Raw genomic sequence first — 25798 nt, 5'->3', positions numbered from 1 at the left:
CTTTGTACTTTTCTGGCCTTTGTGTTTACTAGATTATAAACTCCTTGAGCAAAATTATTTGATGTTATTTATCTGAGTTTCAGATTTTAGCATCAAGCCAAGTGCCTTGTATTCACTTCATAAATGTCTTTTGAATTAAATTTATTACTGTTAAGTGCTGATGTTGTACTAAAGACAGTGTTATATATATAACAGACAGGCAATAATTGTTCATGGTTTATTGATGGCAGGAACTCAAGATTTATTCATTGATTAGTTAAGTTTGATTACATCTTATAATTAGAGCATCAGATGAGTCAGGTGCTCCCTTCTTTTCAAAAACATGTTAGAACTGCTCAAATGGAATTCTGTAGGTCAAATTATTTAATAATAGCTCTCTGTACCTTTTTCTATAATGTTATGGTTTGGGCTGTATCACCTCATAATAAATTAAGAGTATTAAACTCCTGTGGTGAGAATTCAGAATAGGCTCATCTCAAAGTCTGTCCTATTCCAGTTAGTGTTAAGGCCAGGTTCCAGAGTACTTTACTGAGATAAGTAAATAAACACATTTTTCAAAAGATATAGACCTGAAAATGAAGCACTACTATCTTCTGATGTTAGATTTCCCAATACTCTACTGATAGGCTTATATAGAAATTGTTCTCAGGTTTGTGATTAATTTCTGCTTCCTAGAGCAAACTGGTAAGTCTTACTTCCTTTTTTGGTAGAACACGGACTTGTCTATCAAATCTTAGCTAGCTAGTCCTGAGGACACCCCTTAAAACCTGAAGGAGATAAAATCAGGACAAAAAGAAAGAAAAAAAGGAAGTATACTACACAGCAGGTGGTAAATGTGAGAAGTAGTACCAGGAGAGAAATAACATAGATTGAAAACATAAATCCTTAAATAGTTTTAGATAAAACCATGGAAGCTAGATCCATACATATTTTTGTGGGGACTAGGAAGCTTAGAAATATCCCTAATCTAGATATTGATGTTAGAATAACCATGCTTTCCTAAAACACTCCCCTGAATGTCCCTGCAAAAACCATACTGAGCTGATCGTGTAATGAACTGATCCAGTATAATCTCCTCCATTTCCATTTTGGATCCTGAACATGAGGGGACAGAGTGAAGAAGCAAGCTGCTTGGGATTACAGGTTTGGAAGACTATAGGTGATCTTTATTGAACATTACATTGTGTCCGAGCCAGGCTTTGCCAGCCACGGATGCAGGGAAAGTGAAGTTCAATGGAAGGTAATTTTATGAATGATTTCTCATCATTTTTTCCCCCTAGAGATTTAAATCTTCTATAAAGCTTTTAAAGCTTTCAAAATTCAACATTAAAACCTTTAAAAAAAATTGTTTCCAGCTAAATAAAAGTTAACCGCTTTTTCCTTGCTTTCCCACTGGCGTGCTTGCAAAGTCCAAGGACACGGAGGTCTGATACTAACTGCCAACATCTCCTCCCCACCGAATAGGGGAACCGGGAAGAAAGGCTTCCACCAGGCGCCACAGGGGGTCAAAGAAGGGAACGGGTGGGCAGTGATTACTCTTGCACAAAAAAGTCAGGCCAGGGGCGCCTGGGTGGCTGAGTTGTTAAGCATCTGCCTTCGGCTCAGGTCGTGATCCCCGGGGTCCTGGGATCGAGCCCCCCCATCAGGCTACCTGCTCCGGAAGCCTGCCTCTCCCTCCCCCACTCTCCCTGCTTGTGTTCCTGCTCTGGCTGTGTCTCTCTCTGTCAAATAAATAAATAAAATCTAAAAAAAAAAAAAAAGTCAGGCCAATTAGGGGAGGTGCTTGGCGAGGCTGGGAGTCGGGCTTGAAGCTCCGGAGAGAGAATTAACTGGAAATTGGCCAGAGTGGGCGCGGCGCCTGCGACCCGCCTCCCCGAGCGGTAAAAGTCACCGCAGTGCCCCCGCGAGCCACCGGCTGGGACAGCTTCGCTGCCGCTGCACTCTTACTGGGACTCACCGTACGTGCCCGGGAAGGGACGCGCAAGGAATGGGTGCTCCGAGGGCGGTGGGCGGGAAGGAGCAAAGTGGGTGGAGGGGGTGGGCTTGAAAAGTCTTTTCCCGCGTGAAACTTCTTTGTTCTCTGTAGGGGCTAAGCTCTGGCTTTTCAATCCGTCGCCTCTGAAACGGAGTTGAGTCCCTGTACCCTGGTAGGTAAATTTTACCCGAGGACAAACTCCAGGAAAGAAACTTAAGAGAGTTAAGTCCTTTCATGTTTAAGTAGTGAGTTACTCACTTTTTATTCTCAAGCCACGCGAGCGTCCACTTTGAATGGGCCCCCTGGAACTCTGGGGTCCCAGGGACGTTAAATCACAACCTGTCAGTGGCGGAGTCGCATTCACCCTGACCCTAGTCTAGCCCCGGAGTCTCTGTGTGCTCTACCCTCTGTGTGCAAATTGTAGTAATATATGAAGTTGCTACAAGTTAGGCAACTTCTGTTCAACCGAAGGGTGTGGAATCCTGCAGCGGCCCTGGGAAAATTGGCCTTTGCACCTACTGAAGTACAAGAAGGATTTGCTCCTCGTGGTTCACTTTGCTAGGCAAGAGGAACATTGGCAAGTTTAGTAATAATAATATAACGACAATAACAAAGTGCAGGAGGACATAGATTAAACTTTGTGATATTATAGCCAGCCCCCCAGTCTGGAGGAGGAAGCCATGGGAAACCCTTATTTGGGAGGTGAGGCCTCTTACTGTTATGGCGGGCCCGGGGCATCGGAGAGAAGGTGCATGCAAATCTCCCATCTCCTTGCTTTCTTCGAAATAGTCCCAAGGCCTCTTAGTATTCTGGGCACCCTTTTGTTTTCTCCTTTGCCCTCTGTCTGCTTTCTCTCCAAGAGAGTGCCAAGTGGCTTATAATTAAGCATTGTTATAGGGGCACATGGAAAATTCCCCAGATCCTCCAGCTTATAGCCTTTCCGACTTTTGCCGTTTAAGACTAGAGTTCTTCAGGGCCTTAGCTTCCCGTGAATACCAAACTACACACACTTTTTGCATCCCCCCTGGGGGCTTACTGTACTGGGAATTAAGATAGTAATAGGGTTTGCTGTCCTTTGCTGTTCCCCAAATAAGAGGACTATGTAGGGACTTTGGTCATTTTTTTAAGTGGCAAATCAGTCCCAATTTGAATATTGCTCTTGGTGACAGAAAAGTACAATTTTTTCTAAGGGTTTGTTTTAGAGTGGAGTTTCTCAGTGAGGCTGGGAAAGATCAGCAGAGGCCCCTGAGAACAGCCTTACCTCACATTCTCCCAGGGTCCCCAGCATTTTCTCCCTAGGACCCAGGCTCCAAAGTGTAGGAGGCCAAGTCTGCAATCACCTTGTCCCTTTCAAAAAATCTAGAATTGATAAACAGCAACAAGGCCATTGAATTATCTTTTTTTAATCTTGTGGTAGCATTACATTTGTTTTAGAAGGTATGAAATTGCAGAGTCATGGCTGAGGGTTGTGTGACCAGATTTTTGTGTGTGTTTCACAATATTGATGTTGCAAGGCCACCATAAATAAGAATAGAACTTTGCCCTTTTTGGCCCAGAGCCCATGTAAAGAGAAGAGGAATGTTCCACGGTTGAGAGATAAAGACTCAACTGTAATAGATAGAGTAGGGGCAGGTGCTGTATTTGGGTGAGGAGGGCAAGGTAGGAATATGAGATTGGACAGAAAAAGGGCCCCAGAAAACCAGAGTGGTCTAGAATTCTTAGCCTTGATGTTGGATAGACCATGAGCTAAACACTTGAGAAAACTGGGTTCCAGTCTTGACCCCTCCACTGTGAATTTGGGTCACATTACTCACTCTACCTCTTCAGACTTCAGCTTCCTTACATGTTATTATTATTTTTTTAAAAAGATTTTATTTATTTATTCATTTGAGAGAGCGAGAATGAGAGAAAGAGAGAGAAAGCACATAAGGGGGGGAGGGTCAGAGGGAGAAGCAGACTCCCTGCTGAGCGGGGAGCCCAATGCGGGACTCCATCCCAGGACTCCAGGATCATGACCTGAGCCGAAGGCAGTCGCTTAACCAACTGAGCCACCCAGGCACCCCAGCTTCCTTACATGTTAAAAGCGGAGACAAATATTGCTTGCTCTGACTACCTTAGAATTTTCTAGATCAAGTGAGATAATGGGTAAGCTTTTCGAAAACCCTCAAATGATCTCCTCAGTGCCTAGAACAGTGCCAAAGTAGGAACTTATTTACCAAATACTTATATAATATTTACCAGTTCCCAGTGCTTTTCTAATCTTTAGGCTTTGCTCATTTGATACAAGAATCTTGTGAGATAGGAAGTATTATTAACCTCATTATACAGGTAAGGTAAGTAGGTCCCAGAGAAGTTAAACCACAACCAGTAAGTGGCAGAGCCGAATTTACCCAGACTCTAGTCTAGCTCCAGAGTGTGTGCTTCACACTTTGCTCTTTGTCCCTTCAGAGGTGTCACCTCCACCTTAGGGGACTGAGCCCAGCTATCTGGTGAAAAAGATGGAGGTATGCTCTGCTGTGCCAACCAGTGATGGACAATGAAGGGAATGATACCCTGGACAAATATAATTCATCATTGTAACATTTCATTCTCTCTAATTCATAACCAAGTTTCATGTTTTGTCTTTTCTTAGATTATTCATACCTCGTTCCTAGAATACTCAAAACACTTAACAATTTACCCTCTTAATTATTAACACTACTACACTGCTCTCCTCCCTCCTGGTGACCTCCCTTAGTAAAAAGCATTCACTAATTTTGTGGGGTTTTTTTTTTTTAAGATTTCATCTACTTATTTGAGAGAGAGGGTGAGAGAGCACAAGTGAAGGGAAGGGGCAGAAGGAGAGGGAGAAGTGGGGCTTTGTCCCAGGACCCCGAGATCATGACCTGAGCTGAAGGCAGATGCTTATTAACCAACTGAGCCACCCAGGTGCCCCATTAATTTTGTATTGACTGCAGTGCCCAGCCATGATGTAGGCTCAAGGCAATGTCCTGACAAATCAGCTTTGAAAAAAAGTCTAGGCCAGCACCATCTTATTCCGTGCTGTAAATCACTTCCTTTTCTTTCTTTCTTTCTTTTTTTTTAATTAACATATAATGTATTATTTGTTTTAGGAGTACAGGTCTGTGATTCAGCAGTCTTACACAATACACAGCACTCACCAGAGTACATACCTTCCCCAAATCACTTCTGTTTCTCAATGTCTTACCTTCTCCTCACCTGGCCCTCCGGTATGCTGGGAGTGGAAGATACTGGTCTCTGAGAAGTGGTTCACGGACCTTTAGGATTTGAAGTCAGAGGCTCAGCATTGGCCCATCTCCCCAAACCACAGACTCCAGGAGTTAAGCTACCTTCTTGGTGTTGGAAAAACTCTTGGTGTGAGGTACGCTTTCAATGTGTTATTCACATTGGAAGAAAAAAAACTCGCATTGCCGTTTTCCTGCAACTGCTGACATCTTTGTGTTCTTTTCCCACCAGCAGCTCTGGAAGGCTTCCACTTTTTCTCTACTTTTTCAAGACCAGTTTTCACCAAAAGAAAACCATTGTCTGGACTTATATTCCATTGCTAAATACATTTCATTCTGTAAACATCTGTAGTGACCTACAGAAACTGTTTAGTTGTAAAATTATTGTTAAATAACAACAGTTCCAACTTGATAAACTTTTCTTAATTTTTTTTAATTAACATTCCTGCTGTGTTTCTTCAGATCTCTGTCCAGAGGCATAGGACTTAAGGATCCCTTATTAAGCTAATTACTTTACATGAGCTTTGAAGGATAGTGCAGTTTATTCATGACTTCCTCCCCACCCCCGCCGCCCCCGCTACCAGAACAAGAGCAGATACATTAAATGGTACTAAAAGTATTACCTTGCACTGAGAGCTTATATCACATTCTGTGCTTTCAAGACTGCTGACTTGTGGAGGTGCATTAATGTATCATATGCATTTGGTTTTGTTTTTTACACTGAAACATACAGTTTCTGTTTGCTTAAATCTGAAGCACATATTCAGCCTAGCTTTCAAAATAGGAGTTACTGGGACGCCTGGGTGGCTCCAGTTGGTTAAGCTTCTGCCTTCCGCTCACGTCATGATCCTGAGCTCCAGGGATCGAGTCCCACATTGGGATCCCTGCTCGGTGGGGAGTCTGCTTCTCCCTTTGCTCCTCCCCCTGCTCGTGCTCTCTCTCTCTCAAATAAAATCTTTGAAAAAAATAGGGGTTACTTCGGAAGTTTTGGTTTCTTCATCTGAAAAATGGGAGTAATAGTACCTACCCTGTAGCATCACTGGGAGAGGAAACAAGGTAACAGATGTGAGGTGCCCCAGCCATAGGCAGGCATTCAGTCAGTGTTAGTTGAATCAGCAGTAAGCACTTTACAGTCTCTTGAAGGAGACAGTGAAGTGTAGTTAGTGTATAGATATGAAGTCAGAGACGTGGGTTTGTGTCCTAGCTTGGCTGCTTAACATCTCTGATTCACACTTTCTCCATCTGTAAAATGCATATAGTTATGAGGACTATACCAAAATAGTTACAAAGATTATGTAACACACATAAAGTATAGGGCATAGTTGGGCGTTATAAAATTAAGCATATATGTATATGTGTGTTGTTTATATCACATTCACAGCAATATGTAGACAGCTATATGGCCAGTCACAGAGTAGAGAAAGAGATATAGATTTATAGGTTATTGGTAGATGAGTAGAATGATCAGAATTTGATCGATGTCAGTCTGATAAGGTTGCATACAGGGGTTGAGTTTCAAAGGCAGGAATGGACATTGTGTCCAAGAAACTGAATTCCATGCTAAGCAGGTTAAATAGTGTTGAAGCTTGGGTGTGAGAAAAGATGTGTGTTTATGTGGAAAAGAGAGAAGAAACAGACAGCAGAGCTAATAACAGAACAGGAGGATGTTAAAAAGAATGGCTACCAGGTAAGGTAGGGAATTTAAATTTTAAGCTTTACCTGAAATCCCTACCCACTTTGACTTGAGTATCACCAGTATACCTTAGCTTCCCTTCTGGGTACATTCCCAATTATATTTCCAACTCCAGACAGACAGTTGGCGTTCAGTGGAAGGTGAAGTCATGTGAAGAGTTACGTAAAGCTAACCTTCCTTCCTTTATTCCCTCTACAAGAGTCCCGTAAATGCCACTTCCTTACTTTGCATTTGCCCGGCATTTTGTTTCCATTAACCTGCTTCTCCTTGTTTCCTTGTGTTGGTATTAGTGATGACTATAATCATGGTGATAATGATGATCATAAGGATACAATAACTCTATCGAGGGTTCTTCACGGGCCAGTTGCTGTGCTAAGTCTAAGTATATTCCACATGTTATCTCAATTAAATCCTGACAACAAACCGCTAAGTTAGGAACTATTACTATTCCCATCTTAGAAATGAAGGAATTTGGGGGGCGCCTGGGTAGCTCAGTCGTTAAGCATCTGCCTTCGGCTCAGGTCATGATCCCAGGGTCCTGGGATCGAGTCCCGCATCGGTCTCCCTGCTCCGCGGGAAGCCTGGTTCTCCCTCACCCACTCCCCCTGCTTGTGTTCCTGCTCTCACTATCTCTCTCTCTGTCAAATAAATAATAAATAAAATCTTTAAAAAAAAAAGAAACGAAGGAATTTGGTTTCAGAGAGGCCAAATCTCTCAACCAAAGTTAATAACCAAAAGGTGGGACTGGAATTCAGATCTTGTAGCCTGGAATCTTAAATACTATTGAAATGACAAAAAGCTATAAGTTGGCTTTCTAAAGCAGGACATATATTAGAGCTTAGGTGTTTCTTATTTTATTTTATTTTTTAAGACTTTATGTATTTGAGAGAGAGAGTGGAAGCAGGGGGGAGGGACAGAAGAAGAGGGAGAGAGAGAATCTCAAGCAGACTTCACACTGAACGCAGTCCAACTCGAGGTTCGATGTCAGGACCCTGAGAACATGACCTGAGCTGAAATCAGGAGTGAGACGCTTAGCTGACTGAGCCCCCCCCAGGAGCCCCAGAACTTAGGCATTTCTTTCTTTCTTTCTTTCTTTCTTTTTTTAATAAAGATTTTATTTATTTATTTGACAGAGACACAGCGAGAGAGGGAAAACAAGCAGGGGGAGCGGGAGAAGGAGAAGCAGGCTCCCCACTGAGCAGAGAGCCCGATGTGGGGCTCGATCCCAGGACCCTGAGATCATGACCTGAGCCGAAGGCAGACGCTTAATGACTGAGCCAGCCAGGCTCTCCAAACTTAGGCATTTCTAATCAAACATTAATGGTGCCACTATGTACATAATTTAATGTTTCTAAAGAGATCAATCCATGAACTCTGGTCTTTTGTGTCCAACTTGTGGTTGATCTTGATGCAAAAATAGGATTTTAGTCTATCTTTACACATTTTGCCCATTTACTTTTGCTTCTCATACCCTTACATTTTCATTTTCACTCCATGCTTGTTTGATACTTTCAAGCTTAATGTTATAGAACTAGAAAAAAAAAACCACAGTATATTGTTTATTTTGAAATTTTAGAAAAGATTATTTCTCCTGCAATAACCCAAGATATTTTTAAGAACAATATGGTTAATGCTGCAATATAAGTACACCAAGTGACTGTAAGGTTATTTGAGGTATTTATGTCTGCCTTTCCTCCCTTGTCTAAACTCTTTTTAAGATTCCAGACCAAAATTGAAAAAATGGTTGACCTCACTGAGCTAATGGAAAATGAAGTATTCATGGCCTATGCTTCCTATACAACGATTATTCTTTCAAAAATGATGTTTATGAGTATTGCAACTGCATTCTATAGATTGACAAGAAAGGTAAGACATTTAGAGGCAATCATTTCCTTTAAGGGTTGGCATTTTGGAAAACAATTTTCTTAATTTACTTTTTAAAAAACTTTTTTGGTAAAGCCCAATGGCACATTGTTTAATGTTGCAAATGAATTATGCCATCATTTGGTATAGATGCATCTGACATATTTATGGAACAGGTACTTTCTCCCGGAAGCTAGTAAAGTGTTTTTTTTCCTTGTGGCTTTTACCTTTTGTCATGCTACTTAGTACATGAGATTCTTGGAGTGTCAAAGTTTTCAAGAAAACTCTATGATTTTGAAGTTAATTTTGCCAGCTAGAGTTTAGAAAATAGTCATTTTCCAGAGAGTTAGCTGGTGTTTTTAGTTCTATTACAGGTCAAGGATACACCTTTGGGAATAGAATTAAGTCCTTATTATCAGTAGAGCCTTTTATGACTGGGGCAAAGCATTTGAATTTTGTGTAGTTCTGACTTCTTAAGTGGATGCTATTTCTGCCCAGCATCATAAGAATGATTTTTTCTTAAACTGGAGACTTGGGGAAGGTAGTAGAAAGATTTTGAAAACTATATCCTATACTCAAGCAGGGTTTATAACACAGTAAGTGGGGGTAGAACAAAGCTACCTTGACAAAGTTAAACTATTTTCACTGGTGTGGTCCTTGTCCCTAGTCAGCAATTTCTTCCTGGAAACCACCTATTTCTCTCTGTCTTTTTTATTTATTTGTTTATTTATTTATTTAGAGAGCAGAGGAGGAAGGGAAGAGAGAGAATCTTAAGCAGGCCTCACACCCAGAGCAGATCCCAACATGGGGCTCAATCTCACTACCCCGAGATCAAGACCTGAGCCGAAATCAAAAGTCAGATGCTTAACCAACTGAACCACTGACGCGCCCCCCCCCCACACCTATTTCTCTCTTAGTGCCTGTCCTGAGTTTTTGTCCTTCAGAGACTTGCTTTTATCTAGAGGTTATTGTCATCCTTAAGGTATTTCCCTTTTACTGTCTTGAGGTATAATTCCTTCCCAAGGATATTTGCATTTTAATGGGGGGGCACCTACAGACATATTTAAGTCTCCAAGGGGTCCAGGTGTCAAAGCTGCAGGCTGTAAAGTGGCTTCTGACCCCCGGGTCCACAGTGTCCTCTAGAAACAGAGTAGTACTAAGCATAGCAGAAATGTACCCCATCTTACAAGAAAAGGAGAAAAGAACTCAAATTTGTGGAGTGCCGGTGATATGTGCCAGGAGCCATGTGATACTCTTTGTATGTGCAAAATCATTCAATTGTTAGTATTATCATGTGAAATGAGAATTAATCCCCCCATTTTATAGATGAGGACCTGAATGAAAGTCAGACAGGTTAAGCAGTGTACCCAAGGTTATACACCAATAAAGAGTGAAGCTGAGATTCTAATTCGGATTGCTGTAAACTCAAATCCCATGCACACTTTCCACTGTAATACATTTATTTACTTATTTGAAACATATTTATTGAACATCTAGCATGTGCCAAGCATTTATTTAGAAACAAGATGGACAGAGCTGATCTCAAGAGCTGATAGCGTATCATGTCCCTTCCCATCAGTTCTCCTCAACATCTTTATCTGAAATAAATGCTTATGTCATATTTAGAAAAAAAGTGTAATATTTATGGATTTCTAAGCTTAAATTAGGCTAATTCTGTAGTTCATGTTTATCTTTATTATAAATTATTAAACAGTGGAACATACTTAAATATTTTTAAATGCATTTTTCAGGTTTCAAGGGATGGGGAGATCGTATCAAACAGCATAATAATTTGCAGGAAGGAATAAGTGAACATATGCCCTAGAACACGTACTTGGTATTTTTAGGAATGCTGTTCAACTTCTTATGTTTCACTATATTATTCAACCCAAAGTATCTGTTAATTCAGCCAAAGAAAAGAGATACACGTATCCTGACAAAGTACAAAATACACTTCCTGCCCCTCACTCTTACACTTCTTGCCTGGTCTCTAACATCCATGGTTAGTAAATTAAAGACTTTCATATGATCCAACCAGTTGGGAATGTTAATACGCGAGGGAAGTTCCATCAACATCACTATAAAAAGCTGCCAGTTCACCATAATAATAGTCAATGATGGCTTGGAATCAGGCTCTCTTTTCCATTTTTGCTTCCTTTTCACTATTTTTATACATTAGTTTTTATTTAAGTTCTTATTTATGCTTTTCTTTAAAAAATGCTTTGCACTGTTAGGAAAAGCTTAAAGTCTAGATCCCTCCCCGTGTTTGAGCTCCAAATTTTCTTTTCATAAGGGCCAACCTGGATGCCTGTATTTCTTCCATTAAAATGCAAGTAACTTATCAGGTAGAATACTCCCATGTTATTTGGCATTTGAAATACCTTTTTTTCTTGGAATTTGGAATAGGTTTTTGCCAACCCAGAAGACTGTCCTGGCTTTGGCAAAGGAGAAAATGCCAAGAAGTATCTTCGGACAGATGACAGAGTGGAACGTGTACGGAGGTAAACCCACTGTCTCCTGAAATTATTTACTTGATCAAAGAATTTTGGTCAAGGAGTTCAGTGAGGACGTTGGGGATCATGAGAAGGGAGAAAAGTCACTGATCTTAACTAGTCCATATAATAATTATAGAAAATTAGGGATCTAGAAGTCTCCAACTCTCACTGCAATTGCACATGCCAATTTCCTACTTCGTTGGGGTTAATGACTTTTTTCTCTGTAGGGATTTTTCAAAAAGGATTACAGGTAGAAGGTAAAATGAGGATGGTGGATTTTTGCAGTTTTGTCATCTTTCTCCAGAGCTGCGAATGTCGGCTTGTGTGAAACGTTGAAGATACTTTTGCATAAGACTCAAAATATGAACGTGGGAAATCTTGCCCTCCTTTCTCTCTCTCCTTTATAGGTATTATGTTTAATGTCCTGAGAATTCAATGAACAATGAAAAGCAGTAAGCCAAGATACCATCCACACAGCTTCCTAATAATATAATTAATACACTGCTTTAAAAAAGCAAACTGAATTCTAGTTCTGAAGGTATACTTCTTAATCCTTGCCATAAAGTCACGTAAATGGCAAACTTTCTTTTTTACCTCTACTGAACTGTAGTCAACAAATAAAATTGTAAGACATATAAAGTGCAGAGCATCATGAGTTGATACACATATATGTTGTGAAATGTTTATCCCCATCGAGTTCATTAACACATCCATGACCTCCAGCTTTACCAGCCCCTTTGTTTTTTTAAGTGAACATTTAAGTTCTAATCTGTTAGCAAATTTCATTTATAGAGTACAGTGTTATTAATACACTGTATTAGTCACCATGTTACACTTCAGATCTTCAGACCTTCTTCATCTCATAACTGAAATTTTGTACCGTTTTACCGGCCTCTCCTTATCTTCCCCCCTCCCCCCGCAGCCCCTGGCAACCACCTTTCTACTGTTTCTGTGAGTTTGACTTTTTTTTTCCCTGTCTTTCAGATTCCACATATAAGTGATACCACACAACATTTGTCTTTCTCCGTCTGCTTTATTTTACCCAGCATAGTGCCCTTCAGGTTCATCCATGTTGCTGTACATAACTTTTTTAAGGGTGAATAATGTTCCGTTGCACGTATATACCACATTTCCTTTATCCAATCATCTGTTGATGGACACTTAAGTTGTTTCTAGATCTTGGCTATTGTGAATAATGCTGCAGTGAACATGGGAGTGCAGATATCTCTTTGGAATAATGGTTTCTTTTTCTTTTTCTTTTCTTTTCTTTTCTTTTCTTTTCTTTTTTTTTTGGATATATACCCAGAAGTGGAATTGCTGGATCCTCTGGTAGTTCTATTTTTAATTTTTTGAGGACCCTCCAAACTGTTTTCCATAGTGGCTATACGAGTTTACATTCCTACCAACAGGGTTCCTTTTTTCCACTTCTTTGCCAGCCAGCATTTATTATCTCTTGTCCTTTTCACAATAACCATCCTGAGAGAGGGGAGGCTAATCAAAACCATTGATTTTTGGATGATTTTGAATCAAAATCAGTGGTTTTGGATGTCTTCTTTGGACAAAAGTGACTACTCAGGTCCTTGCTTATTTGTTAATTGAGTTATTATTATTATTATTGTTATGGAGCTATATTAAGTTCCTTGTCTATTTTGGATATTAACCACCTACACTATCAGATATGTGGCTTGCAAATATTTCCTCCGTAGATTGTTTTTCCATTTTAGTGATGGTTTCCTTTGCTGAGCAGAGGCTTTTTGGTTTGATATAGACCCATGTGTTTATTTTTGCTTTTGTCGTCTTTGATTTTGGTGTCAAATCCAAAAAAAATCATTGCCAAAGCCAATGTCAGGGAGCTTACCTTCTATGTTTTCTTCCAGGAATCTTATGGTTTCAGATCTTATGTTCAAGTCTTTAATTTATTTTGAGTTAATTTTTGTGTATAGTATAAAATAGGGTTAGGTTTCATTCTTTTGCATGTGGAAATCCAGTTTTCCCAACACAGTTTATTGAAGAGACTAGCCTTTTCTATTGCATATTATTGGTTCTTCTGTAAAAAATTAATTGACTATAAGTACATGGGTTTATTTCTGGGTTTTCTATTTCTGTTTCATTGATCTATGTGTCTGCTTTTATGCCAGTATCATACTGCCTTGATTACTATAGCTTCGTAATACAGTTAGAAATCGGGAAGTGTGATACCTCCAGCCTTATTCTTCTTTCTCAGATTTGCTTTGGATTATTCAGGGTCTTTTGTGGTTTCATACAAACTTTAAGGTTGTTTTTTCTATTTCTCTAAAAAAATATCATTGGGATTTTGAGAGGGGGGTGCAATGAATCTGTAGTTCACTTTGGATAGTATGGACATTTTAACAATATTAATTCTTCCAATTTGTGAACACAGGGTATCTTTCCATTTACTTGTGTCTTCAGTTTTTTTCATCAGTGTCCTGTAGTTTTCAATTATAGATCTTCCACCTCCTTGGTTAAATTTACTCTTCAGTATTTTATTCTTTTTGATGCTATTGTAAATTGAATTCTTAATCTCTCTTTCTGGTAGTTCATTTTTAATGTAAAAAATGCAACTGATTTTTGTGTACTGATTTCATATCCTACAACTTCTCTGAGTTCATTTATTAGTTCTAACAGTTGTTTAGTGGAATTAGGGTTTCTGATATAATATGTCATCTGCAAATAAAGATAATTTTACTTCTTTCTTTACACTTGGATGATTTTTATTTCTTGCTCTTGATTAATTGTTCTGGCTAAGACTTCCAAACTATGCTGAACAAAAGTGGTGAGAGTGGGCATCCTTATCTTATTCCTGATCTTACAGGAAACATTTTCAGCTTTTCATGATGTATGATGTATGTTGTTAGCTGTGGGATTGTCCTGTATGGCCTTCACTGTGTTGAAGTACATTCCCTCTATATCTAATTTATTGAGAGTTTTTGTCACGAAGGAATTTTGAATTTTGTCAAATGCTTTTTTGATATCTATTGAAATGATTATACTATTTTTGTCCTTCTTTTTGTTAATGTGGTATTGATTTACAGATGTTGAACCATACTTACATCTCATTTGATAACAGTGTATGATTCTTTAAGTCCTTTTAATTAAACTGTTGAATTTGGTTTGCTAATATTTTGTTGAGGATTTTCATATCTGTGTTCATCAGGATATTGACCTGTGATTTTCTTTTCTTGTAGTGTCCTTATCTAGCTTTAGTATCAGAGTAGTGCTGGCCTGATAAAATGAGTTTAGAAGTGTTCTATTCTCTTCTACTTTTTTGGAAGAATTTGAGAAGAATTGGTATTAATTCTTCTTTAAATGATTGGTAGAATTCACCAGTGAAGCTATATGGCCCTGGATTTCTTCACTGGGAGGTTTTTGATTACTGATTCAATCTCATTATTAGTAATTGATCTGCTCAGATTTTCTATTTCTTCATGATTCAGTCTTGGTAGGTTGTATGTTTCTAGGAATTTGTCTATTTCTTCCAGGTTGTCCAATTTGTTGGTAATTGTTCATACTGGTCTCCTTCATATTTCTGTGGTATCAGTTGGAATGTCTCAACTTTCAATTCTAATTATTTTATTTATTTGAATCCTTCCTTTTTTTTCTTCTTGGTAAGTCTAAGGATTTATCTTATTTTATCTTTTCAAAAATACAGTTCTTCATTTCTTTGGTCTTTTCTATTTCTCTTTAGGTTATACTTCATTTATTTGCTCTATAATCTTTGTTATTTCCCTCCTTTTTCTAACTCTGGTTTTAATTTGTTTTCCTTTTTCTAGTTTCTTGAGGGTTAAAGTTAGATTGTTTATATGATATCGTTCTTTTTCTTAATGTAGGTATCTATCACTATAAACTTCCCTCTTAGAACTGCTTTTGCTTTATCCCATAAGTTTTGGTATTTTCTGTTTCTATCTTCATTTGTCTCAAGATATATTTTTTAAAATTTCTCTTGATTTCTTCTTTAATCCATTTGTTGTTTAGTAGTATGTTGTTTAATCTCCACATATATGTGAATTTTTCAGTTTTCTTCTTGTAATTGATTTCAAGTTTCATACTGTTATGGTTGAAACAGATGCTTGATATAACTTCAAACTTCTTAAATTTATTAAGGCTTGTTTTTGGCCTAACATATGATCTGTCCTGGAGAATATTCAATGTATATTTGAGAAGAATGTGTATTGTTGCTGTTGGACGGTGTGTTTTGGGTTCATCTAAGCTAATGTATAGTTTAAGTCCAATATTTTCGTATTGATTTTTTGTCTGGATAATCTATCTGTTATTGAAAGTGAGGTATTGAAGTCCCTTACTATTATTATTGTATTGTTACTTCTCCCTTTAGATCTGTTAATATTTGCTTTATATATTTAGGTGCTCCTATATTAGGTGCATAAGTATTTACTAATGTTATATCATCTGATGAATTGACCTCCTTCACCATTATATAATGGCTTTCTTTGTCTTTTGTTACAGTCTTTAGCTTGAAGTCTGTTTTGTCCCATGTTAAGTATGGCTTTCCTGCTTTCTTTTCTGTTCCATTTCCATGGAATATCTTTTTCCATCCCTTCACTTTCAGTACCTGTATCCTTAAAGCTGAAGTGAGTCTTTTATAGATAGAAATAGTTGGATCTTGTTTTTTTAATCCATTCCATCATTCTGTGTCTTTTGTTACAGTTATTTTTGCTACTTTTGTCTTCTAGTCTTTATACTAGAGTTATGCGATGTACCCACCATCATTACATTAGTGTATTTTGAATTTAATTATACTTGCTTTTACTGGTGACTTTTATACTTTCATGTGTTTTCTTCTTACTAATTAGTGTCCTGTTTCAGCTTAAAGAACATTCTTGAACATTTCTAGCTGCTGTAGTGGTGATGAACACTTTCAGCTTTTGTTTGGAGAATTCTTTCTCTCTCCTTCAATTCTGAGGGACAACTTTGTCAGGTGGAGGAGGATTCCTGCTGGCACTTTTAATTTTTTATTATTTATTTATTTTGAGACCTTAGAATATATCATCCCACTCTCTTCTGCCTTGTAGTTTCTGGTAAAAAATATGCGGATAGTCTTATGGGGCTTCCCTTATATGAAACTAGCTACTTTTCTCTTGCTGCTTTTAAGATTCTCTCCTATCTTTAACTTTTGGTAATTTAATTATAATGGGTTTCAGTGTGGGTCTCTGTGGATTCATTTTTTGTTACTTCTGAAGTTCCTACATCTGGATGTCTGTTTCTTTCTCTGGGTTAGGAAAGTTTTTAGCCATTATTTTTTTTTTAATTTTTTTTATTGTTATGTTAATCACCATATATTACATCATTAGTTTTTGATGCAGTGTTCCATGATTCATTGTTTGTTCATAACACCCAGTGCACCATGCAAAACGTGCCCTCCTCAATACCCATCACCAGGCTAACCCATCCCCCCACCCCCCTAGCCATTATTTTTTTGATTAGGCTTTCTGCCCTCTTTTCACTCTCTTCTACTTCTGGGACCTGCCTAATATGTACATTCATCTTTTTGATGGTATTCCATAAGTTCCATAAACTATATTTACTCTTTGTTTTTTCTTTTTGTGCCTCCAGGTAAATGAATTCCATCACCCTGTTTTCAAGTTTGCTGATCCTTTCTTTTCCTTGATTTAGCCTGTGTTGAATCCCTCTATGGGATTTTTAAATTCAGTTATGTTCTTCTGCTCTGTGATTTCTTTTTGAATTTTTTTTATATTTTCTATTGCTATTGAAATTCTGACTTTGGTCATGCATTTCTCTTCTGACCTTGGTGAGCATCTTTGGCCATTATTTTGAACTCTCTATTAGGTTACTTATTTCTATTTCATCAAGATCTGTTTCTGTAAATTTATCTTGTTCTTCGGTTTGAAACATATTCCCCTATTTTTTCATTTTCCTTGGCTCTGCATTGGTTTCTCTGCATTAGATAAAAAAAAAACTTCTCCAGGTTTTGGCAGAGTGGTCTCATGTAGGAGATGAAACTTGTCAGGTATCCTGGCCTGAGCCTCTGGTTGTCTCTCAGATGTTTGTGATTCTCCAAGCTGCCTTCTTTGTTTTTACTGGCTCCCAATTGTTCTGGGTGTGCCAAGACTTGTCACATGTTCTAAAGGGAGGAACACAGTCAAGATCTAGATGTAGGCTGATTGAAAGCTGGATGCTCAGGTAGCAGTGGGAAAAGTATGTAGTTAAGCCCCTTCTAGGGAGATCCTGGATTTGGACATTTTTGTCTGCTCCCTCTGTGCTGGACCTAGATATAGCCATGGGGAGGGATAGTTGCAGTGACTGCCTGGGCTTGTTGAGAATGATTCTTTGTTTACTGTATTTTTATAGGACTCATGAGTGGTAGTGCTATTAGCTATCAAGGCCAGGTGATCCGGAGACCCAGCCCTAGGGCTGCAGCCATAAAAACTGGAGTGCATACAGGTATATGAGCTCCTTCCAGAGAGATTCTGGTGACTGGGATCAAGCTAGAGGGAGAAGGTGGGGGAGATGTCTGCTGGCTTCCCTGGTTTCTAGGAAGGATCAAAGCCCAACCCTAGATGCATGCATACTGACACTTAGGCAGTAGATTTCAAAGTATGCAGTTGGATCCCTTTCAGGAAAAGACTGAGAGATGGACAATTTTGCCTGCTCCCTCTGTGCTGACACACAGCAAGTCTTGGGCTTCCCTTAACAATTTCTCTTCTGTTTGCTGTAAGTCTTCTGGGTCTTGGGAATGCAATCCTCATTGATTTTCAGAGCTAGATATTTTGAGGTCCCATCCTTTGGTGAGAGTCATAAATGTTTGGGCACTAAATGTGGGGGTCCAAACCGATTGTTCCTGAGAAAGAAGCTTGGAGTTGGGAGTTCCCTCTCAACTGTATGGCACTATGCTGGGCGTGGGGTTTGTGGCAAGATTGTGTCTCAGCCTTTCCTACCCATTTCAATGTGGATATTTGCTCAATGTGTTGGAGTCACTTAGCTGGTTTCTGGATTTCTTTCAGAGGTAATTACTTTGTGTGTAGCTGTACATTTGAGGTGGCTGTGGGAGGAATGGAGTTCAGGAGCCTCCTATGTCACCATCTTGGATAACCCGCTTCCCCCACAGAATTTTTTGTATTGGGAGTCTATTACCAATCTATTAGTTACCTTTCTCTAACATCGGAAACATCAAATTATATACCGTCTTCTCACTTAGTATTGTCTAACGCTCATCCAAACATGGTTCAATTTTAAGCACATTTCAAGGAATAAGTAAAATTATATAAAATTAAAGAAACAGTGAAGTGTTTTCATAGCCATACTTAAACATACAGATACTTTGTTTTGTGGTGAATAGTTAAGATAGGAAACATCATGAGTATATTTGATGCACTGTTTCAATTTGGTGAGTATGAATAGGTGAACTGGATACTGAAATAAAAAAATTTTATTTCTGTAATTTGGGAACCAGCTGGAGTTTCTAAACCCTCTAGGATCTAGATCATATTTGCATTATCACTTTTCTTGATTCCCTGTGAGAGTCTGAAGCCCCTCCCAAGATTTCGGCAGATTCCTGCAGATTCCCTCTGGTATATGATCTCAAGATTCACTCTCAGTCTGGGTTTCTACACGTGTGCATGTTTCCATAGTCTACATTTTGTTAAGCTGATGTAAACTTGGCTCTTTCCTCAACTCTCAACAAACCAACTTAAAAAATGTGGATAAAAGAGACTTGATGAAATTGAGGTGTTTACATTATGGCAACGCAAACATTTCAAGTTGTATGTTAGACAGCTTTGACAGTGTCCTTCAGCATCCTGTCCCTGGGGAAGTTGCACTGTACCTTCTTCCCCTCAAATAATGCCCACCATTACACCATTTTGCAGGTTCTTCCTTGGCTTCATATACTCTTCTGCTCTTCTAGTACCAAAATTATGCAAAAAATTTAACCCCAGTTTATTAAACAAGAATGTTTTTCTCCTAAGAGGAAGTCTGTGCTAGGTAGTTTTAATAAAATGTTAACTTCTGCTTCACTTAGTTATATATTTGTTAAATTAATGGTCTTACGAGTAAATCAACCAGTCTTAAAAATGGACGATTCCAAGAATGTGGATCTAAAATGGTTTCAGGACAAAGAATGTGAAAATTTCAAACAGTATCAGAAAATTGTAAGTGTTATGATGAAAAAGAATAAACAGTAGAAAAGGTGAGTACAGCTTTGTGGAGTTGCCAAAACCACCAAAGAGACATTAAGCAGTTTAAAACTTTTGTCTTTACCTTTTTGTACATCCCTTCTAGAGCAGATAATCACATACATGATGCTGATCACGACCCTATACTCATAACATTGCCCAGGACTTGAAAGTGATAACAGTTCAATGCGCAATAGCATTAGTAAGTTTGAAGGGAACATCCAAGTGTCATGTGTGAAAGCTTAACAAAAGATATTTTAATTTTGAGATTTTAGATTTTTCCCCATTCTCCCCTCCCATCCCAACCCCCCGCCCCGCCCCCATGCCCATAGGACTGACTGTACTTCTAGAGGAGAAAGCCGTTATTGAAGCTAGTCAGGTTGTGAACAATTTACCTTAGTTCTTTCTGAAAGGAATCCGTGTCCTAGAAGAGGTGCAGCGACTGTGTGCACAGCGCCCCCTGGTGATCAGACACTGCCTTTTCAGTGTGGCAACAGAAGAGTCTCCAAGAAAAACAAGGTGTCCAGTTTCCAGTTGTATTTTTTGAGACCTTATCGACACCATCAAAAAGTTTGTAGTAACAGTTCGCTTTTGGAGATACTTTTCAGATAAAGAGTTTCCATAATCTCCTCATTTGATTTTTAACCTGGATTTTTTTCCCCATGACTTCCACATATAAAGCTATTTCTATCAGTATATCCCAATGGCAGGAACTGAATGGGGTTACAAATGAAGTGACAGGGATGCTTTCAGATATGCAATATGGAGAAAATTAATACATACACATATGGGGCAAATAAGTAAAAACATAAAGTAATATATGTGGAAATATCAAGATAAGTGGCTTAAAGTAAGTGACTTGCATTTTGGACAGACAAAAATCAGAGATTAGAAAACATTTTACATATGTATTTATTTAATACCATCTCGCCATGTTCTAGAAAGAATATGAGACCATATATCCATTCAGTACAACAAGATGAAAAGAAAGTTGCAAAGTAATCAGGGCAGCTGGAGAAATAAAGAGAATCATTCAAAAGGAAAAGAAGGAAGGCTTGGGTTTGGTATATAAGGGCAAGGAGAGACGTTTAGAATACACTACCTTCAAAGGCAAATAATACCTTTTTACTGAGTGTTTAATGGAATATAGGTGACACTCACTGGGGATTCTGTCAAGGGACTGAGCCTTGGGCTGGGAGTTGAACTAGATGGCTTCCCTTCTGGCCCCAGTGCCTGAATAAAGCATTCACTGAGAAATCATTGTGTGTACATTACTGTCATTTCTTGTATTAGGGTACTATAAAAGAACTTTCCTGCCCTTGAGGGGTTTATAACTTTTCCCTTGAAAATAAGACCAACACACATGTAGTAATTAGAGAATGATATAAAGCAGCCTCTTATTAGATGTTAAGTTGTGGGGGACAAGGTATAAGTTCTTAAAATATCTAGGAATATTGCATGAAGGAAGGGCTTGAAGGATACTAGGATTTGAGAAGAGGAAGAGGCGAGAGATCATGGCAATTTGGAACAATTTCTTTGTGGGAATTTGGGCACACTGCTCTATGTTGAGCGTGAAGAGCTTTGGCTGAGATAAGGGAGTCTGGAAGTCTGGTATGAGGCTCCTTTTGTACTTGGCCACCCCCAGACAATTCTCAAAGATGTGTAGCAACACTGGTCCAGGTCAGGTGGATGACACTGAAATCCAGGTGGTTCTGATATGAGGCAGGGAGGTGTGACTGGAGCATCATGAGCACAGAGAAGGGTTGGCGGGAATGTCAGCCACAGAGCAAGCCTATACCAAGGGGCACCTGTCTAAAGAAGAAACGAAAATGGGAACAGGAATCATCACGGGGGGAAGGGGATAGACCCAGATAGAAAGTGGTTGTGAAAACTGAAATTAGCCCCTGCTAATAGATTTTGAAAGCAGTCTAGAAAGGACATGAAGATGAAAGAAGCTGCTCCTATAAGATGAACTCTGTCCTTTGAGCAGAGAAAGGGTTCCAGCGGACAGGTGATACTGAACTATAGCAGGTACTCACTGGGAAAGCTGGGAAACCGAATGCCCTGGCCAGGGTCTAAAAAGATGGCGTGAATTAGCATTGAGTATGTCATGAATTAGCATTGAAGATGAGGGTCTGTTGAAAACAGGCCTTCCTAGGACGATGAGCAGTGTTATTTCTAAGATCATTTGGAGGACTGAGGACAGGGAAAGAGAGTTGAAGAGGAGAAATAAGATAGAGGGAGGCCAGAAAAAAATGAGGGGCTAGTAAAGTCAAAAGAAGCCCTCCTCCGACCTTCCTTCCCTCAGCCCCCAGTGAACCACATTACTTCTTACTGCCCTTGACTTTCTTCTCTGTTTTAAAACTGCATTCTATTTGCCAATTGCTTAAGTAGGCTTGGAAGTAGACACTGTTTTCTATGGGGTCTCCCTTTTAAAACTTCTTGCCCAACTTTAAAATGTCTGTTCTTTTAGAAAGTTGTGAGGGAGAAAACTCACATGGCCAAGACTGGAAGTGAAGTTGCATCTGTAGTCTGGCAGGAGAATTCAAAAGACCAAAACAAATAGCCTTGATGTAATTGGTGAACTGGACCCTTCCTTAGTAGGAAATAGCGTTCCCGTCCCTTCTTGCGTACCTTGCTCTCGGTAGCCCGTTCCATGATGGAGAGGGGACGGGAACACTCCTATCTTTCTGTTTTTTGCTTTTACTTAGAAACAGGTCATTCTTTATTGAAATCTTTCAAAACCATTACTTATCTAGGTGACTGTCACCTTCTCCAAGCCTTTATGTTGTCACCATCTTTGTCAGGAACCTATGTAGAAGAAAAGAAAGTGACATAAAACTAATTTTTTTTTTGTTTTAAAATACCTATCAATAGCTGATAAGCTCTCTCAAAAATCTCAATTTCTAGTCTAGATTCTAAAGCAGTTTTAAATCTGGCTACTTAAACAGGGACGATAGACTTTAAAATTGAGCACTTAAAAAAAAATCAAGTCAATAATAAACGGGCCTTCTGTTCACAATCCTAGCCAGAGAAACCCAAGGTGCCATGAACTGGGGGAAATCTTCTAGCTATGGTATAAAGATAAAATTTAGGAAACATATCTTTCTATGATCTATAATTTTTGTGTATTCTTTGTACTTTGCTCCCTCGGTTAGCTAATTCTTCTTGTAATTTGAGGATAGATTGGCTAAAATTTTACCCATATTTGAAAGGCTACTTATGTATTCTGTTATTTGAAGTTGAGAGCATAAGATTCTTGTTATTGAATTGTTAAATTAATTGTTGGTAACCAAGTAGTTGTGGTGAATGGGCAAGGATTGTCTGAGTAACCATTCTGTAGACTGGCAGAAGTGAGGGAGGAGTCTTATGAAAGATTATAACCAAAAGTTCTTTCTTTTGGAAAGAAGAGTTTTAAGAACACTCTTGAATTGCTATTGTATGAACCTCAGAAGAAAAAATATTTCCCATCTACAAAACTGAAGTGAGTTTTATGGCACAGATGCAATTTTGATGTTCTTGAAAGTGAAAAGTGTCTTCTTTGTTATATGTTGAAATATGCTAAAGATAGAACCAAAAATAATAAGACATTTTAAATAAAAGCCAAATGGTTAAAGAAACAAGGCAATTTGAAAAAAAAAATAATAAATCTGGGGCACCTGGGTGGCTCAGTTGTTAAGCGTCTGCCTTCGGCTCAGGTCAAGATCCCAGGGTCCTGGGATCGAGCCCTGCATCAGGCTCCCTGCTCAGCGGGGAGCCTGCTTCTCCCTCTTCCACTCCCCCTGCTTGTGTTCCCTCTCTCGCTGTGTCTCTCTGTGTCAAATAAATAAAAATCTTTAAAAAAATAATAAATCTGCATTTTTAAGATCCACTAACATTATATTTAGTTTTAGAAGAAAGGGAAAAATGAATGGATTTCTATGGATTTTGAAATCAGTGTTTTGCTAATCATTTTTTCCTACAGAGCTCACCTGAATGACCTTGAAAATATTGTGCCATTTCTTGGTATTGGCCTTCTGTATTCCTTGAGTGGTCCAGATCTCTCTACGGCCATCCTGCACTTCAGACTCTTTGTTGGAGCACGGATCTACCACACGATTGCGTATTTGACACCCCTTCCCCAGCCAAATCGGGCATTGGCTTTCTTTGTTGGATATGGAGTTACTTTTTCAATGGCTTACAGGTTGCTGAAAAGCCAATTGTACTTGTAAAGATAATCATACAACTCATCCACTTATTTTCTAAGAATTCTGTACCTCCAATTTATAATGAATGCTTTTTTAGATTCTAAGTGGGAGGGGAGCAGAGAAATTAAGATGGGGCAAACAGTCTGAATGTTAACATCACCAGTATCATTTATTCTTGTTCTATATCTGTACTCGAAATTTCACATAATTCTTAAATCTTTTTAATACTTCCTTAAGTGCCTTGTTGTATATTCTGATTATAATTTGTAACATTCATTCAACATTTAATATTTGAAATCTACAAAAAAGGTGAATGCATGTGTGATAAACCTATATTGCAATATGGCTGAATCAGACATATGAAATAAAGAATTTAAAGAATAGTTTTATTTGGTTTAATTTTTCCCAACTTATATTTTCAAAAGTTTTAAACCTACAAAAAAGTGGAAAGGTAATACAATGAACCTTTATTTATCTTTCATCTAGATTTACCAATTGTTAACATTTTTGCACATTTGCTTTTGCTCTATCACTAAATGTTTTGTCAGATTAATTTGAAAGTAAATTGCAGATATCATGATATTTCACTTCTAAATACTTCAACATGGATCTCCTTGAATAAGACAATCTCAAAATAACATTATCACACACAAGAAACTTAACAATATAATAATATTATATATATAATTCATACTTAAATTTCCTGAATTTTCCTAATAATGTCCTTTATAACTGCTATATTTTTTTAAAAGATTCATTTATTTATTTAGAGGGAGAGAGAGAGAGAGAGAGAACATGAGTGGGCGGAGCAGAGGGAAAGAGAATCTCAAGCATACTCTGCCCTGAGCATGGAGCTCGACATGGGGTTCGATCCCTCAACCCTCAGATCAGGATCTGAGCTGAAACCAAGAGCCGGTCGCCCAGCCGACTTCGCCACACAGGCGCCCCTATAACTGCTATACTTTTGATCCATGAATCAAATGAGGACCATGCAAGCATTTTGTTATCATTTCTATTTAGTTTTCAATAAAATGGAAGAGTTCTTTCATTTTTTTTTTCTGGTTTTAATAGCATCAACATATTTTGAGGAGTATATGCTGATTGTTTTACAGAATGAACCTTAATCTGGCTTTATTTTGTCTATTATTTTCTTGTTCTTAGATTCAGGTTAAACATTTTTGGTGATGTGTCTTTCACATGACAACATATCAATAAGCATATGATGTCGGTTTGTCCCATTATCGGTGATATTAAATTTGATCAACTTAATAAGACAGTATCAACCAGACTTGTCCTTTGTAAAGACATCTTTATTTTTGTAATCATATGTGGGGACAAATTGACACTGCAAATTCTGTTTTCCTATAAAATTTCACCCAATGGATTTGGAATCTAATGATACTCAGTTTGGTTTCTACATAAAAATATTAATATATAAATATAAAAATTGATAGAATATATAAGTATACAAACCTATAAACACATAAATCCACACAGATTGAGATTTTTTTGTCTTAAATGGAATTATATGTGTTTAAATCCTCATAATGAAGGATGAACTTTTAAAATTTCAATATTTTTCTTGTACTTGCTATTAAATTTATATTAATTATTTATTTGGCTATCTCTTGATTATTCTTAATTTTAAATACATATTTCTTAAAAAATGCCTTTAGTGGCTCATAATTGTTCATTTAGATTTACCACACAAGAGAAAATCATTGTGTAATATTTTAAGTCTCATAATTTGAGCAACTCTAAAGTCAACAAACAGAACCTTTTGGACTACAGAGAATTCTGTACAAATTTCTCTCTCTTTTTTATTTTATTTTATTTTATTTTTTCTAACATTAAAAACAGCTTTGCCTATCATGGGTCTTGGCTTCAGAAAAGCTTGTGGTATAATTAATGGAAAAGCCCATGAGCTTAGAAGTAAAAAGCCCAAAATTCAAGGATTGGACTTACCTGAATAAATACAGACACACACACACTGCTCTTTGGATTTGAACAATCTATTTACCTTGTCTGAGCTGTAGTTTCCTCAAACTTCTTGTGAGATTTTTTTTTGAAGGTGCAGTGATCTATGTGTGTGAAACATATAAAAAAAAGTACTTTCTAAACAATAAAGTGTCCTCCATGTGTAAAATTATTTGAGTAATCTATCAGTCATAA

General features: G+C 38.1%; 1 protein-coding gene across 2 annotated transcripts; it reads left to right on the top strand.

Moving 5' to 3' along the window:
• Positions 1 to 1811: 1811 nt before the first annotated feature.
• Positions 1812 to 25242, top strand: MGST1 (microsomal glutathione S-transferase 1). Of its 2 annotated transcripts, XM_025879952.2 has the most exons (5): positions 1864 to 1958; positions 2087 to 2147; positions 8632 to 8779; positions 11183 to 11277; positions 23404 to 25242. In XM_025879952.2, exons 3-5 carry the CDS (start codon positions 8654 to 8656, stop codon positions 23648 to 23650), a joined length of 468 nt encoding a protein of 155 aa, XP_025735737.1. In that variant the 5' UTR covers positions 1864 to 1958; positions 2087 to 2147; positions 8632 to 8653; the 3' UTR covers positions 23651 to 25242. The 2 variants fall into 2 exon arrangements, with proteins under 2 accessions (XP_025735736.1, XP_025735737.1); XM_025879951.2 differs by lacking the exon at positions 2087 to 2147 and having other exon boundaries at positions 1812 to 1958.
• Positions 25243 to 25798: the final 556 nt, after the last annotated feature.

The sequence above is a fragment of the Callorhinus ursinus genome, unplaced genomic scaffold (genome assembly GCF_003265705.2).
Source record: "Callorhinus ursinus isolate GAN/ISIS: 27379988/994484 unplaced genomic scaffold, GSC_fseal_2.0 scaffold27, whole genome shotgun sequence".
NCBI lineage: Eukaryota > Metazoa > Chordata > Mammalia > Carnivora > Otariidae > Callorhinus > Callorhinus ursinus.
This window is presented reverse-complemented; position numbering and strand designations above follow the sequence as displayed.